Source organism: Pavona decussata, unplaced genomic scaffold, assembly GCF_977016875.1.
Source record: "Pavona decussata unplaced genomic scaffold, jaPavDecu1.1 SCAFFOLD_58, whole genome shotgun sequence".
Taxonomy (NCBI): domain Eukaryota; kingdom Metazoa; phylum Cnidaria; class Anthozoa; order Scleractinia; family Agariciidae; genus Pavona; species Pavona decussata.
In genome coordinates, this window is record NW_028145480.1 from 2,222,805 (window position 1) to 2,240,980 (window position 18,176).

At 38.4% G+C, this 18,176-nt stretch overlaps 1 protein-coding gene across 1 annotated transcript; it reads right to left on the reverse strand.

The window, feature by feature from the left end:
* Positions 1-1,673: 1,673 nt before the first annotated feature.
* Positions 1,674-16,782, reverse strand: LOC146479615 (vacuole membrane protein 1-like). Its single transcript, XM_085110474.1, has 14 exons — positions 16,480-16,782; positions 16,297-16,358; positions 13,335-13,396; positions 12,460-12,667; positions 11,360-11,450; positions 10,861-10,971; positions 9,362-9,441; positions 8,339-8,423; positions 7,392-7,443; positions 6,461-6,624; positions 4,759-4,875; positions 4,167-4,228; positions 3,587-3,695; positions 1,674-3,310 (listed from the first exon to the last, which is right to left on the reverse strand). Exons 1-14 carry the CDS (start codon positions 16,633-16,635, stop codon positions 3,158-3,160), a joined length of 1,512 nt encoding a protein of 503 aa, XP_084966600.1. The 5' UTR covers positions 16,636-16,782; the 3' UTR covers positions 1,674-3,157.
* Positions 16,783-18,176: the final 1,394 nt, after the last annotated feature.

Here is an 18,176-nt window from a genome sequence, read left to right on the forward strand (position 1 = left end):
GCATTTTTCAGAGATAATTAAGCTTCAATTTAGGAAAAAATCCCATACATTGCTTTATATTTTGGCGCTTTTTAGAGATATTACTGCTCAATTATCTCTGAGAAATGCATGGTTACCCCCAATTTTCTTTTCGGATTCCAATAGCACTTGCTTAGATCTGCTTTTCCCGCATAGTCATAAGCCGCACAAAAATACTTCGGTATTAGTAGGCACCGTCCTTAAGCTTACCACAGTATGTACAGTGAACGAAAATGAACAAAGAGAAAAAGCGGAGGCGTCCAAACACGGTGAGACCAGTCTCTCGCTTACTTTTACCTAAAAACAGTTGCTAATTTATCGTGCTTGTTATTTTGGAGATGAAATTACGGCTTGGTACGTTTGTAAACTTATTTCAAAATACTACTTCATTTTATTTGTGCTTCTTCGCGATTATTTTTACTCATTCAACTTGAACAAAAACTGCGAACTACCCGGGAACCAAATTGGCAGGCGTGGTGTTCGAGCTAAGAAAGAGAATGAAAAATTCACCGTCGTGTGTTCACGTTCTCTATAAGACCCTGAATTTGGTTATTTCACGTTGTTGTTTTGCTGAGGACGGCAAAGAAGATGGAAATTGAAAATTAAAACGCACGTGCAGAGCGCGTTGTTTTTCCTTATGAAACCTATTGTTTTGCGGCGTTATCGTTGCTTAAGGTCCCTAATTTAACGGTCGCCCAAACACCATTCTTAACAAGAACCAGTAGGCGGTATGGAGAACAGGCACTGTGGGCACGTATCTCAAATAGGAGAGAGCTAAACCCCCTTCATCTCCCCCCCCCCCCACCCCCATCAAAAGACAATGATGAATTCGCGCGCAAAGCAAAACGTGCCATTTTTCCATCATAGAAATTGGGAGTGGTCTTAATTTTAAGATTTGAATTGTCTATAAGATTCAGGGATCAGGGGTTGATACACTTTAACGATATTCCACGACTGATCTGATCTGCACTCACTAAAACGGAACAAAACAAAATTCCAAACTTGACGTTTTATTTTTCGTTTTTTTTTTTTAATCCATTGTGACATCCTAGCTATTAGTCAATCCGTGTTCCACGCGAAAGAAAACCAAGAGCACGGAGTCACACAAAAGGCCATTTCCCAGCTGCTTTGAACCTCTTTATAAAAGCGAGGCTCCGTATATAGTTCTTATTACCAGTAATAATCAAAGATTGGGGGAGTTCGTCGTTCGATGAACTCGATCCCAGGCTCTCTCTCCTTTGTGATGTCTTCCGCCCCTGCAAAAAAATCTGCGGGGGATGCCAGATAACGCGTCCCAAGATCCGTCCATTCATTCATTCCGGCAATCAACTTTGTCTCATACAACCTCGACTTCAATCCGCGTTAGGAGTGCGTTCTTCCTACGTGGAACGCAATGAAAATTAGTTTTTATTCATATCGAAACAAAACTATTTTTTTTTCCACGCTATAAGGCTTGACTCATCATCGTGAAAAGTTTTGCACTTAGCCTCGCTTTCGTAATAAGCTTCAAACGGCAATGGCCTATTCCTCACATACCAAGTCACGTGACTCTACGCTTTTGAATCTTTCCTACCGTTTCCTTTGCTTGGTTTAAATATAAATTAATTAGGAACCAACCAAAGGCACAACGCCACCAGCATCAGTTTCTGTGAACATGAAATTTTCTTGCTCTTTAATTAATATAGCCAAGATGCCTCTTTTGACAGAGAACACACAACATCGCGTCGCGAAGAAACTGGCACTTTTAAATATTATTAAAACTCTTAAAAAATGCTTCAAGTAATTAATCTTCATATCAAATCCAATTTATGAAAGAATTGGGAAAATTTAGTGATGAGATTATTTTCACAACACGCGGAGACGACGGGGAATGACATTCATCCAAGCTATGTGGGGATATTAGAACGTGGAGTGAACAATTAGCAAAATTCTTTACATTTCATTACCCGTGAACACTGTAAATGAACGCCAGCCTTTCCCTGAGGCTCACTTGCCTTTTTTTTGGCATCCCTCAGGGACCTGGAGAAGTCTTGAGAAAATCTTTTAATTATTCATATAGTCGTCATTTTAATCTGACGAAGGCAGCCGAAAATTTAGTATTTTAAATTTTATACAATTTTAGGTCGGATACAATTATCTTTTAAGAGTTTTATCATAAACACTGACCACCAAAACAGTGTTTTAAATTACTGTTGAAAAATATAAATTATATTTGAGACTGACCAGTTTAGAGCTTTGACCCTTTGAAGCAAATAATCGTTCGACCGTTTTAATTTGAAAACGGAAATTTATTGCCTAAGAGGAGGCAGGTGATCTATCGTTCACTTTTGAACTGCATTTTAGACTTCACCGGGTGAGGCCTTCCATTAACTCTTAAACTAACATAGACGACTCAAAAATAGACATTTTCCGGTCCCGATTGTACGTCTTTAATTGAAAAAGGAGATTTATTACAAGAAGCCGTCTGTCTCCACGTAAGCGTTAACAAACGCAACCGGCACCGTTAAAGGTATTCAAAACACTGCCTTTAAAGGGGCTCTGTCACGGAGATTTTGTTGTATGTTGGTCACAGCTGGTCAAATATTTGTCTTGAGGGTGGGTTCCTTTGGGATGATTTACGTGTTTACGTGTAAAGGGCGCTGTTTCATGCGAATTGTTCTTATACCCACAGTGAATACATGGTCGATAGCAAACGATCGAAAGCAGAGGTTTCAGCGAAAGCGAACGAAAACGCATCTATGTTTGGAGCAAAACATGTTTTAATAAATCTCCGTTTTCAAAACAAAACGGACGACTTAAGGAAACAGTTATCTATGTAAAATTGACATCTCAGGGGCGATGCTACACCAAGAAATTCGGGGGACTGGGGAGTTGGGAACAGTTCTTATCACACTGGTATATTTAATGACCATGACGTCGACGATAATGATGATGATGATGATGATGATGATGATGATGATGATGATGATGATGATGACTATGATATTGACGATGACGATGACAATGATGATGATTGTGAGAATAATGACGACGACAATAATGATGACGATGAGAGCTGTTCACGGCGCTACACCATAGCAGCGACTCACAGTTTCTGATAATAAATTCTTGGATCCTTGAAAAATAACCGGCACGGCTTCTATTCTCCCTTGGCCGGTTTCTGTGATTGCCTTTTCTTCTCATCAAGGCGTTTAGCATAGTGCTGGGCCATGGAGTTGATAATCGACAACAGGAAGTATACAATCATGGCGATAACAAGCTTCTCAAAAATCCAAGCGAGGATGTTTGGTTCCTGCGGAGAATGAAAACAAAGTTTAAATCTTTTGCTTAAGAACTGACCTATATATTTATCACAAAACAAGCATCCAGTAACTGCTACACTGAGAATTTCATCGGCTACTAAGGAGTTAGGGACAGCATAATAAACAACACCATAGGAAAGTAGCAGCTGTTCAGAAATGATTTCTTCCACAGTTGTGTACAGTATGATAAACAGCACGAATCTCATTAGCGTGCATATCTGGGCATATCTCCACGAGGTGGCTGACTGTTACACTGTAAAACGTACCGATGTAGTACTAGTTCCTGGTCCCGGTTTTCGATGTAGTTTCTCTTTTTGCTTTTCCAGCGCTATCTTAAAAGGTTTCTGAATATAGGGGCCGACTGTGGGAATGTCACTGCAAAAAGAAATAAAGAGTTTACATAACGGGCCCCATTATGATTGGTATAAAAGAGACGGGAATTGAGGAGGGGAAGGAGGGGGACTGGATCTATGGGATGTAAAGCTTGACCTGATACCGTCGAATAAAAAACGGAAAAAGAGAAGGCTCCAGCTCTGAGTAAGTGTAACTTTAAAATCTAGCCGAATTTTTGAAAAGGTTGCCGATGAAAACTTTAGCACTTCTTGTGAAACGATACTGGAACACAGGTTTATTTTTGGCCCCGGGAAAGTTCAGAATGATGTAAAAGAGAGAAGAAAGGAGAAAAAAGAGAGGAGAGGCCGAAAACAAAGACCACACGACCTTACGTTTTTATATTTGCTTCTTTTGTACGATTCGCATTGCCTTAGTAAACAAGCATGACTTAAGCGGGCTTGTTTTCAAGCATTCAGCTATAAATACAAGAAGGCGAGTGCCTGCGTAACTCACCCAACATACGATAAAACTGCTTCAACATAATGCTTGCTAAAAGCTAAGATAACAAACGTTTTCTGAAAAATAAATAAATAAATTAATTAATTAATGACACCACGCAAGTAAAGATAATAAGCAAGATGTAATATCTAACATGTCATGAGCTTTGGAAAAAAGATAAACTTCTTAAAAACAGCTTTAGCTACGGGGGCGTGGTACTTTGGAACAGCTTACCCTCTGATTTGCGGCGGGCTGAGTCACTAATTGACTTCTGGCATCAGCTACATGTATACTCGTGCAGCTTGTTTAGTGACTAATTATGTTCCTTGAAACACGACATTCATGTAAAGCAGTATTTTATTTATTAGGTAGTTTGTAAATCTTAGTGTAAAAGTTTATAGACCCTGAAAAATGAATTTGCAAAAATATATTTTTCTAAGGTTGTCGTTAATTAAAAAAAAAAATGAAATCAAACTGACAATTTTTCATCTTTGAAAACTAGGCTGCCACTGTGCCAACCCAGTCCCTCAAATTGATATTACTAAATACCAAATTATGTGAAACTTAACAGCACATGTGAACTGCGTTTAGTTATCAATAACAATACCTGAATGTGCATCTTTATGATAGCCTTGCCTATGAGTGTCGCTCCAAAGAATGTCCAAAAAGGAACGAGACAATGACCACATGTGATACCAGCTAAATCAAAGAGAGGGTTTGGAACCTGAATGGACAAAAGAAGAAAGAAAAATATACCTAAAATACAGCTGTACACCATCACATTTATTCTATTGCGCATATGCCACACATTGACATTCCAATCCTAGCAGTATGCAGGATGTTTGTCCCACGAACATAGTTAAAAGGCCTTAGCTCCCACAAGTCTCCTGTAGCTCAGTGGTAAAGCATACGAACAAGTTAAACTGGAAGGTCTTAGGTTCGACTCCTGATAGGAGCACTCGGATTTCGTTTTTCCGAGTATGGGCCTGTGTCACTCACTGCAAAATACATCACTCTCAAAGAAAAACATGTTTTAAAGTTAAAATAACAAAATACTCTTTGGAAATCTACTTGGTTTGTCATTCAGCTTTTGCCAAAGATGCTCCAAGTGATACAAACACGTGCAACATTTAGGCGGGGATGCTATTCATCTTTAGCAAAAGATTGCAACAATGAGGGCTTATTGCCTGGCAAGAAATTAGATGTAGTGCTTTTCACTAAAAATGTCACTTTATGTTTTTCTGCGGCAACTGAAAGTTAAAGTAACAAACTCATCTTCGGTTTAGTACTAAGGGGCGTACGCTAAACCGCAACGAAGTTGTCATGTTAAATGCAAACTCCTTTTGATAAGAAGACTTCCTGAAAGCAAACTCGTTGACTGTTATGGTGAAGTGTTTTAGGCTGGTGGCCTAGCATCTCAAGCTCCTTAAAACAGGTTTTATATTCAAACCCAGCCTGTTTTGAGACATAAAATTCTCTCCAATAACATGCCACTGAAATCAAGCCTTCACCACACAATAAGCCTCTAAAAATTTCCTTGAATGAATACCAGCTGTGGGTTTGCATTCAGCCATTGTTTTTCCCAGCTGAGATTACAGTACGACTACTATAAAACTGGCCAATCAGATCTCAGTAGGATATGAACAGTGAATAATTCCAAACTTTTGGGTTTTAACTGTTGTTTTCCGTCTATTCGTGATTGGTTCAATCGGCTTCAGTTGAAATTCATTGTTCTTGTCCTGCAATCTGATTGGCCAGTTTTGTTTTTCCGTTTTCCATCATGTTTGTAACTTATTGAAATTTTTTTTCCCCGTGCTCGTCTTGTCCAGCCTTGACTAGCTTTGTGGCTATTTGCGGGACAAGCCCCTTATATCATATGAATTTGTAAATAAATTGTTGTTGTTGTTGTTGTTGTTTAAGTGACCCCGGTAACCGTAGTTGTACTGTAAAAAGTTGTAAATCAGTGTTATTAGTATAAATCTACTAGTGTTCTATCACGAATGCCGTTCTCTGATTGGCTACGCTACTCGCTATCTATTCTGTGATAGATAGTGAGTAGCGGTTTTCAACAAAATGGCGGCCGCTTCGTCGCGTTTTCGAAGTGTCTGCGATGAGGATATAATTAATTTACTTGTTTAGTTTTGAACGACTAGTAGATTTATACTAAAACAATTAGATTATTCGCTCTCGATTTCTATGCATGATAGCTGATTCGGGCTGCGCCCTCATCAGCTATCATGCGATAGAAATCTCGAGCTCATAATCTAATTGTTAAATAGAGTATGTAGCTGTATCTAGCTTCCACTCACCGATGCACAAACAAGAATGCCAAAGAAGCCTACTCGCTCTACTAAATCAAGAACACATTTCTTCAGTTTCGTCCACAAACTCTGATCCTTTAGTGATGTCAACCGTTCCAGTTCTTCCACCTCTTCCAACTCTTCATCATCAAAATCAGCTCCTGACAAACGTGCTGAGGAATATACATGTACATGCATTATCACTTGTTCATACACATCTTGCACATATAGAGTCCTAAGGAATGATAAGAAAATCGAAGATCCGTAACCAGGATTCATAGTAGTAATGATCAAATATTCTCTGGTTAAAAGTTTAAAAATCTAATATAAGCTTCCGACAACTGTCCTGTTGTCTTTGACGGAGAGAAAAATGTGACTGTTTGTAGAATGAATAATTAAAGAGTAGAAAAATAATGAATGCAGAAGAATGTAAAGTAAGAATGTTGGGTCTGTGAAAATTAACGTTTGTTTAAAAGAATGTGATACTGATTGGGGAGCGGGCATGAGTTGTTGTCAGCCTCAACAGTTTTCTCAGTTTGCCAGGACTCAAGGGTCTTGACACATGTGCCTATAATAGGCTTTGTCAATAATAATTTAGTGACACATTATCATAGTTAATCTGGTGGTTGTTGGACCAAGCATGGTTTACCACATTAGAGCCTACACTGGTGAAACCAGAAGGTCATTTAACACCAGAAAGAGAGAACACACCAGAAAAACAAAAATGTAGACTAAGGGATAAGTGTTTACACTTGGCAATTTTTTTAAAGACTAATGTCTGCAGAAACTTCAAATACTGCATAATTTGCAGCATTACAAGATACATTGGAGGTGACAAGTTACACCGCACAGTACTAATGAAAGAAATCAGTTTTTAGTTGCAGCATTGATAGATGCAGCTGCTTTAATAAACAACACCAACAAAGAAGATGTACGCTACCTGCTCTTGCCATGAAATAAGGAGGCAGTTCTCCAATAGCAGTCCCTGCACCCTAAACATTAAAAATTCAAATTATACAATAAATAATATTACTGCACAAGTTAAATTCATCTGCTGCAAATCATTCCCACTTGAACGTATCCAGAAAAACTCCACCGTAGGCATAAGACTAAATAAAACTTCTGGAATAACTAAATACTACTACCCCCTAAAATTAACACCCAAGGAAAAGTAAGAGATTATAACTTCTGTGGTCCTGAGATTTTTTGCACAGGTTCCATGCCCCCCCTCCCCCCCCCCCCCGGGATGTCCATCGTCTGGCACTCTCCCCAGGCTCCCCCCAGACCACTATTCTGTAATGTGGAGTTGAGCCTACCAGGGAAAGGGCAGCTTGCTCCTCCACGATGGAAAAAGTTGACACACCCAAGGTGAAAGTAATTCGAACATAATCATGTCAAATACATGTAGCTCTCTCACTCAATTTGCACTGGAGCTCTGTGCAAGCAACGGAAACTGATCCAGGGTGCAAAGAAAGTCAGTTTTACAGCTTGCCATTCGGGCAACCTGTTAGCTAGCATGTATAAGCCCAAAAGTTGTTTCAACCAGCACCAAAAACGTTTTGATATACAGGATTGATTACACAGTTCTTCTGTCATTTGAATTCATCAAAAACTTCACTTGCCCGTCGGGCAAGTTAAGAACAAAATTCACTAGCCTCATAGCAAAATCTACCAGCTGAGGGCTATCAGACACTACTTTCTTTGCATGCTGCTGATCCCTCCTTGCTTGCCTAATAAGAAACAGCTTTAGGAGCAGCCCAACTTTGGCAGAGAAAATAAGGCCCATAGGGCCAAAAGATTCAAATTTTAAGACATTCTCTATCCAGCCACCCACCTGGCCCTCTATATTAACTGGATACCTGCTGTACACGGTCACATATGACTTACCCACATGAAAGCCTCCACCCTAACTTTACTCATGATTGTCCACATGTTTACTGTTGATGCGCGATCATCGTCAGGACACTGGATGCTAAATGCAAACAGGTTCACAGAAAGTCAAAGGATTATAATAATTATAATTATTATTCCGAAAACAAACGATTTAGAGAAACATTTCAACAAGAAAATTAACGATAGCAAAACAGCATGACGTTTCGACGACTTCATATCGTCATTGTCAAATGAGTAAAATGGAAATAACGGAAAGGCATATTTATAGGTATTGAAAGTGAGAAAATAAATTAGCATGAAAGCATTTAGGTAAAGAGTTTCGCGCGAATGGAATCCGCTTGCGTGTTCAGTTTCGGTCTTTTGTTCTTGATCCACAGCATTTCGTGGACCAACATTCAAATTTGTCACGGCATTTCTTTATGACTTTAAAATTTTAGGAGTTAAACCATGCGCGATATGAAGTCGTCGAAACATCATGCTGTTTTACTATCGTTAATTTTCTTGTTGAAATATTATTCAGAAAACAAAAAAATAATTAAGTTAATGTTTAACCTTTCACTTCTTGCATCACTTGAATTTGCCGCTAAGTTGTATTGTGAGTGCATTCTTGTACTAACAAAAACCTAGACAGACGTTTGGGGTTGTAGAACAAGTGTAGTCTGGGAAATATGTAATGGTTCTTAAATTATCTTTTGTACTGCCAGAGGAAATAGAGAAAAAGCTGCCTACATTAATCAAGCTGCATGCCTGTATTTATATTTATCTGATATTGACGACATCTGCACAACCTTTGTTGCCAAACACAAAAGCAGGATGTTCCAAGGGTGCATCTTTTATGAGTAAAATTCATGTACACGGTAAGGGGTTGATTAAAATGTGGAGGAGGTGTGGGGGATAAGTAATTTGCCTCAATAAAGTTTCAACAGTGTTTCTGAATCAAAGTTTAGACCCCCCCCCCCCCCCCCATCCTTTTAAAAATTCCTGCATCCGCCCCTGAAATACATAAAATAAACTTACTCATCAGGGTAGGGTGGTTCAGGAAAGTTTAAAGTGCCACATTCCCAGGCTGCTAATGTGACTGATGCAATGTGGGGACCCTGAAAATTAGGATCAAAAGTAAAAACAAAACATTTGCATATATACAGTATGTGCTATTGATCGAGTGGTATATATCTCACTTTATTATTCCACTATTATGTCATTTCACCAAATAAGGTCAAGAGAACGCGCAAAATATGAGACCGTAATACACTGTAGTGTCCCGGTTTGACCGGTTTACAACAGAGCGAATACGGACGGAAAAGGCAGAAAAAAGGAGCAACAATGTCCGGACTGGACGAAGAATAGTTTTTGAAACGATGCAGACTCGAAAACAAGTTTCACTTGTCATTTATCTTTTCATTTTATCTAATCAAATTAAAGACATTTAACTGGCTTTCTGTGTTGTTTACATCATTCGTACGCGCCATATACCGATGGACAGTTGATGCCGGGTGCATTTGAAAACTGTTACCAAAACAGAGAAGCCAAAATAACAAAATCTTTTTGTAGTGGAATAATAAATCTCTTATTCGATGGTTTTACATATAATACTCGCGGACATTTTGCTCATTGCTAGTATTTTTCCTCGCCCCTTCGTGGCTCGGAAAAATACTACGCAACTTGCAAAATATCCGCGCGTATTATATGTAAAACCATCGAATAAGGTATATATACTGATGTCAATATAGCTTTCTTCTGTTACAGCATATTCAGTTTTACTACAGTCACATGTACCTTTCATGGTTTTGACAATTTGGGCTATAGTGAAAACTAAAACTGTCTTTAAATTAACCTTTGGTTTTCCCTGAATGTTTGAGATCAAGCATTCTGGTGGGGGCAGACATTATAAAGGAGGAATGGGGTTAGTAATGGGAGGGACAAACAGAAATTAAATAGATTTGTGAGACAAATTATGGGAAATGGAAGAGATGGAAAAAACAAAATTTGCACAACTGACAGTGGAAATAGTACAAATATGTCCTCAGACCTCTCTATACACGTGTGAACATAACATGCATGTCCTTCTCTCCCTTACCCCTTTCCTGACCAAGGGAAATGCCAATTTTTTCTAAATCACTAACTATGAAAAGGGAGACCACATGTGATATACCACTTAAAAGGTATTTTCTGGGGCGTGCTATAAATCTTACCAACAGAGATGGAGGAGGTAACATATAAGAGTGAGAAAAGTCCAAAACAAAAGAATAAAAACATTGAAAATTTTCCTATTCATTGTACGTATTGGGTATCCCCCTAAACTATAGCTTAATGGATTGTATACATGTAGCTCTCAATGGATTGCTAATGTTGTAAGATATCAACTGGACCCTTAAGGTACAAAGGAAAGAAATGAAAAGTTTGAGGGGTGGTAAATCACGTCTCATATAGGAGGGGGGAATGATTTTATGCCTTCAATTTGTAGATCTTGGTCTTGTGTTTATCACCAAGACTTGTTTTTGTCATATTTCACTTACCAAATACAATAGAAAGGTGTGAAGTCCTGTGCCAAGGCCCACAGACGATAGGATACCAAGGCCAACCCAGTAACCCCACCAAAATAGTACTGATTTGATCTGTCCAAAGGACTGCAATAAGAATAAACATGTAACTTTAGAATGACTTTGCGTTCTTCCAAACCCTTGGCTTACATTCATTTAAAGTTCTTTGAATGTCAATATTTGCTCACCCTGAAATAGTGACACTTTGTGTTAACTTTGTGGAAAACTGTCAGGAGCTTTTTTACTTTTTTTTTTGCAGCAATTGTTTTGCAGAAAAATGTTTTGCCACATTTTTTACCAAAAAAAAAAAACACCTAAGGTCACACCACTTTTTATTTGTTTATTTATTTATTTTTCAGTTTTGCATAACAGCAGGCGACAAAGGGTTTGGTAGTCACTGTTAGGCTACAGGTTCTTTCAAATAAGATGAAAGTTAGGTTAAAATTAATTAAAAGTACATTTAAGTTTTACGTACCTCTTGATGTGCCCCCTCCAAATTGTAGGCAAGAATCATTAAAACTGAGACGACAACTATTGATGTCACTGTCTTCTTATGTTTCAGTGTTCTGAGAATAAAGAAATAAATAATATCACAGTCAAACCTGTATTAAGCGGACACTCGCAGGACCCTGGCTAGTCTCTGGTTAATACAGAGTGTCCGCTGTAAACAGGTAAGACGAAAGGTTGAACCAAAATATAGTACAACTGGTGATTTTTAGTGCGTTACAACAGCGAAATTTGAAAACGTCTGCCAGACGTTTTCAAATTTGAACCCCTCACTATCTTGGTCATCGGCAGCGAAAATATCCGTGGATAGTTTCTTTGCATTCTGATAGTCTTTCAATGGAATTTTGTCATTATATCTTGGCTGCTATCAACCGAATAGCGTCTTTGCGATTTTCAATGTGTTACTAAAAATAGCGTGATACTGTCCCTTTCATGTGTACAGGTTTGACTGTATTACAGTCAACCCAGGTCACGCGTGAACGATATTTTTAAAATTTGAAAGGAGTTTTGAAATTTACATGTCAGTTTTCAAAATCGCCAACGAGATTTCAGAGTTCCCGTATAAATTTCCCTAGCTTATTGACAGTGTAAAGCTATGAATTTTTCTTTACATTGCAAAATTGAATATTTTGAGAATAACAATTGTTTCCCAAGTATTTTGAATCTTTTTTTCAGTTAATGCGTCTTTTTCGGAACAACTTCCAGAGAGATGTCCAACATTTCATTCACACGTCGGACATTACAAAGAGAAATTCGAATGTTCATTTCATTCTTGGAATTACTGTTCACGCGTGACCTGGGTGGACTGTAATGTAAGGCAAAGAAAAACGAACATGCATGTACATGTACAGTTCCATCAAAGGGTCTTACACCGTTATATAAATATGCTTTTTGCATAAAGGAGGACTTTCAAGATTGACGACACTTTGGGACAGGGAACATGGAGTGCTTATTAAGTTACAAACAAACGCTCAGTAAAAGTGGGGAGGGGTACACTTTTTAGGGAGTATTTACATTTGTATTAGGAGCAGGGTACTACAGGTAAATCAAATAAAATGAATTACTTACCTTGCCTTGTAATCACTTAAAAGAATTCCCATCTCAAAACAAAAATAAGTCAGTGTTGTAATGGGACACCTCCAAAGCACTATTCCGTGCCGGCGTTTTTGGTCCAGTTTTTTCTGCTTTTGCAACTCATCATGCGTGAGCACGGTGACTTCGCCAATTTCATCAGCTGGTTTAGTTTGATTGTTTAATGCATGATCATGATTTTCAACTGTTAAAGAAAAACGTATTACACTAAACAAAATATGCTGTACTGTAGACCAAGAAGTATCCCTGCATATTAGATTACTTTTGTTAAGGTATCTGCTATGGAAAAAAGACCATTTAAAATGCACAAATTATAATTATTATTCTATATTTAGATGTTTGGATAAATCTCAAGGAGCTAAATTCTTTTGAAGATAGTTTGACGAGTTGGACACGAAACATTTTCCCCAGCAGTTTTACTGATTTGCTGTTGACAAGTACTGTCATGTTGTGCAGTTCCTGAAAATATTGATACCCACCCTATGAAAGGTCATGGGAAATTTCTAGGGGGAGGGGGATCTTAAAAGTCAGAATTCTAGAAGCAAAGTATGAAGGTAAACTGGAATTGCCTGGGGGGAGGGGGGTGCAAAACAAAAAATCTTCCATGGGGTAAGTATGGATATTTTCTGGAACTGCAGATTATATTCATTTGATATGATCACAAAGTAACCAATTGCATAAGCTTGTTTCCTTATGATCCCACAATATTTTTTATGGCTGATTTTAAAGTTCATTTCTAATCATGTGGAGACCAGATCTAAAATCCTGAAAGGTTCTTGATTCCTGAATTCATAACTGCACACTGCAAAAAATCCTATTTAAATAGTCAAAAAACAAAAGGTGCCTTTTACCTTGTTTCATTTTGTCTCTTTGCCTTACTTCTCCTGCATTCAGAGAGGAATTTAGGTGCTCACTACAAACAAACAAACAAAACATGAACAGAATGCAAAGATCATCCATTTTGAAACTCACAGCTTATCAGAAAAAAAGTGGAATCAAGTTGTAATAGTTAAATCAAAGGCCTTTGAATAATTGAAGGGGTGCGTGAAATAAGGCCCTAAGTGACTTTTGATGTAAGGTCGAATTCTCCTTTTGTTTCACAAGCGAATACAACGAAATTTGGAAGGAGAATCTAGCAATTCATCAGAAGTCACTTAGGGCTTTTTTCCAGGCACCCCTTCAATTGTGCCTCCTCCATTATTGATCCCTCCTCTCCCCCAAAATTAAGAAATCTCCATATACTTTTCTTATCTATGCAAATAATGTATGTCTTTCAGCATCCAAAAGTCCTACTTAGTTACAACAAATAAGATATTGACGTTCGTACATAATTATATTTGAGTTGGTTCTTTGAGAACTTTTCCATAGTTGTGCTATCAACATATAGCAGACACAATGTCCTTGTCCTCATAGTATACTCTGTACCATTAATCCATTCTCTCACTCCATAACAAGCTTCTAAATTATACCCCTTCTCAAATAACTGCCATACCGGTCAGTTGGCTAGCCATAAAGATATGGGAGAAAGAAAAAATACTACTAACAGTACAAAATGGCTTGAGGGAATTCATCTCTCAGTAAGTAAGAGTGATGTTGATTACCCAAAGGCAACTTTTAAGAACACTACGAGAAAAGCTGTTAGTAGAATAATTATCAAATAGAAGAGAGATCCTCGCAGTTACTAGGCAACTTAAGCAGTTGCGGAAAAGAAAGCCTGGAAAAAATTCAGGCTTGAACTGGATTCGAACCCATGACCTCTGCAATGCCAGTGCAGTGCTCTACCAACTGAGCTATCAAGCCAACTGGGAGCTGGTCATATTGTGAGTTTGTAATATACCCGTGAAGGATGAATAAATGAATGTAAATATATGACACATATATTTGAACTGCGGATGAAAGATCAAATACAAGAAAGATCCTCGCAGTTACTACGCAACTCAAGCAGGTTGTGAAAAGAAAACCTGAAAAAAATTCAAGCTTGAACGGGATTCGAACCCATGACCTCTGCGATGCCAGTGCAGTTATATACATGCTGGATGCTGTAACTTACACTGTACAGGAAACCTTTTTCTTGCATTATGAGAGAAAGGTTTCCTACTGCTACCAAGATCAGTAAGATTTAGCATAAGTTGCCAGAAAAATGATAAGGAAATAGGCAAGGAAGCAGTTTGGCTAGTCTTGTACCTTAATAATATTGGGAGGCAGGTTGCGTGTACAACATGTATTTTACAACTTGTCTTAGGGGGAAGGGGGACATCATTGGTGTGCAGATAGTGATTTGATGCTATATAAATATTTCATTATTATTATTATTATTATTATTATTGATGGTAACACCTAACATATACAATAAACGGGGTCCCTTTCTGACATAACGGAATATTTTAGCACATGTTGCACAGCCCTCTCCAGCAGCCAGCAGTTTTTTCCACCTTAAGATTCCGCTTTGGACTTAGTAGCCTCCTACGCAGACGTTCTTAGGGGTTCGTCACGCGTTCCTGCCCCACGAACGTCTGCTGAAACAAACAGCCACTTCCGTTCGTCGACTGCGGACCAATCAGGAGTCGTTTCCCAATTTTGGGTAAACTCGTGTTTGATATTAAAAATATTACCCTAGACAGGATGGCGGACTTAAATGTGGTTTTTGGTCATGTGTGCCAAACGTTTGGTATAAGGGAGTCGAATGCGTATCAAAGAGAAGTCGTAGTGCAATTTGCGCAGAAGAAAACTGATGTGTTCGTAAACCTTCCAAATGGTTATGGAAAGTCACTTATTTATCAAGCTCTATCGTTAGTTTACAATTCAATTCTTGAAGCTGCTTGTCACTATTTGCTGTTGTGGTTTCGCCGCTTGTAAATCTTATGAAAGACCAGGTAGACAAATTGGCAAATCTTGGAATTCTTACCGCTTCTCTCAGTGAAATCACTGAAGAAAATGCAGGGTGTTATGGAAGGAAAAATTTCAATCGTATAATCTATATGCACGTCCGGAAACGAAAATATCTCCACGGGTGATGATTTCCGTTGTTTCGCAGCATGTGATTGGCTTTACTCGTCATAATGAGTCAATGCTGATTGGTCTGTTCAGACGAAGGCAATTTGCCGACGAACGGAAGTGGCTGTTCGTTTCAGCAGACGTTCGTGGGGCAGGAACGCGTGACGAACCCCTAAGAACGTCTGCGTGGGAGGCTATGGACTTAGCTGTTTCTGCCCACTACTCCTGTTATCTTGCCTGCTACTACAAAATATTTAGAGATGTCTGGACATTGATTAAGATGTAATTTATAGCTAAGATGACCTCAAGCTTTCGCAAAGGCAAGATGGAACTGACTGACATAAGTAGCTGGACTTCAAGTCTATGATCCAAGTCTATGGGATAAACTATATTAATCACATCACAGCACGTGTTATCGTTGTATCGCATGTAGAGCGAGTGCATGACTTTTTTTTAGCTTTAATTAGTAAAATCAGCTGATTTTTCTAGCTCCACGTGAAATAGCATAATGGCGAATTAACAAAATCACACTTAAAGACATAAAGTGACAATTAATTTTGAGTTAGCTCTGGCCACAAATGAAAGATAAATTCTAACTTACACAAAGAATTCTAATAATCAGTGCGTAAAGAAAAAATCTGTGAACTGGACACGTAATCGATCGCCGAACTTGCAGAACAGTCGATCGAAGTAATGTCCATTTAAGTCTTATACTCCAATCAGTGAATGAACAGAAACTTGTGTGGCCTTTTTCATCACAATTAACCAACACAGAGACAAAACATTGCTGTTACTACAAAAACAACTAGGTTTGTTTACCTGGTATCTTTTTCGGGCATTTCCTCTTGTGATTTTAAATCTGCGAGCTCCAGACGAGCAACCTAAAGTGACACAGATCGGAAACACGGAAAATTTAACACCGTGGAATCTTTCAACGAAGCTTGCCTTTCGGGAAACCTTATGAAACGAAAAGAAAGAAAACTAGAAGAATTGTTAAGTTACCAGGTCTGCTTTCAAGCCTGTTGTAATGAAACCTCTTCTTTTCAACTCTCTTCGTAATTTCACTACTGTCCACGAGTTGAAAGTGGAAGGAGGTTCGGAATCTTTCGCAGGGCTTCGTTGGAGCCGTCGTGAGGTTCGCCGACTGCGATCGGCCATAGGTCGCGCAGAAATATAATAGCGAGCAAAGTCCTTTTTCGGTACACAGTGATGGTGACAGATGCAACAGCTCGAGTAAAATTACGGTAACTATAGGTGTCGATTTGCTCTGCGAACAAAAAAGCGAATTCAACGGAAAATGGATGTCCTTCGCCATGGGAATAACCGCTGAATCAATGATTCCAACTTCCGGTTAAGTTAACTTCCGGCAAGCGGTGTCTGGTAAGCTACTAAGCCCCATTCACACCAACAAAACATGTTCAATTAAACTAGATTTAAGAGGGGACTTAACGCAAACGCCATTTTACCGCACTTTACATGGCTTTAATAGAAATATCTCGTTCACGTTTCAAGCGATCCAAAAACTCTATGTTCATCCCGTAAATCTATGCTGTGGGGTGTTTTGTGAATTTTTGGGTGATTTTTGGGTATATTTGGGAGGAGATAGTTTTTCTAGAAGGATTGGTTAAATTAAGAGAAATAAGAAATATTGAAGAATTAGTGAAGTTTTAAAATAAGAATTTGTAGTTAATAGCAACCTAGGGTGCTCTTGCGTGGGTATCAACTGTCTGTTAGTGTTTCAAAAATCATTTTCTTTCTTCTATCCCTTCTTAAGACCACTTCAAATTTCATTCAAATTTAGGATAAGTCCCCCCTTAACAAAATGAAAATTGGTAACAGAAAGCAGAACCAATGGCTTTGACATAGGATTCAAGTAAAGTTTAACATAATGCTTTCATTGTGCTAAATCTGTACTCGAAAAAAAATGCGAAAGCAGCTTTTACGAAGGAAATAATTTAAAACTATGTTTAACGAAACAAAATATTAACGGCAGACTGATCCCAACGGCGGAGGTGACGAGCTTGATAGAACAAGCAACAAAGGCTAGAATAACTGAAATATATTTGCTTTTTTTAAAAAAAAGTTTTGCCCGATATTTCGGTTTGCAATACAAACCTTCCTCGGGGGCTGAACGAAAAAGAAAAGTGAAAAACATAAAAGGATATGTTTTATGTTTTAACCAGAGCGAAGAAGGCGTAGAAACTAACCCCAACACGGTTGTACATTTTAACGTAGTACAGTGGAATTCCGCCTTACGACCAGCTCGTAAATACAACCGGCACCTCGTTATTAATTTACGACCACTTTTTTGTGCCCCAAACGAACATTTCCTTAGTTTTACAACCTCGTTGTGCATTACGTGGGCGATACAATGGTACTAAAAAAACCTCACTTCGATGGCAAGTATACTGCATGACAATCGGCTTCGCAGTTTCTGTCATTGTTAGATATATTACATGTTAGTTAACATGACCCTATTCAGCTCTGGCTACTTTTCTTACACGGCGATCAGGCTTTTTCCAAGCTTTTAAGTCTTATCCCGAAGATTACAAATGGGACGTACTTTCTTATTATCTAATTCCAGTCAGTACAGCTCGAATAACGCACGAAACGAATACGAATATGCCGCCATAGGCGTACTGAGTAAGTTATTTGTATAATTGAAAACTGGTTTAGAGGTTATTTGTTTAGTCTAAACT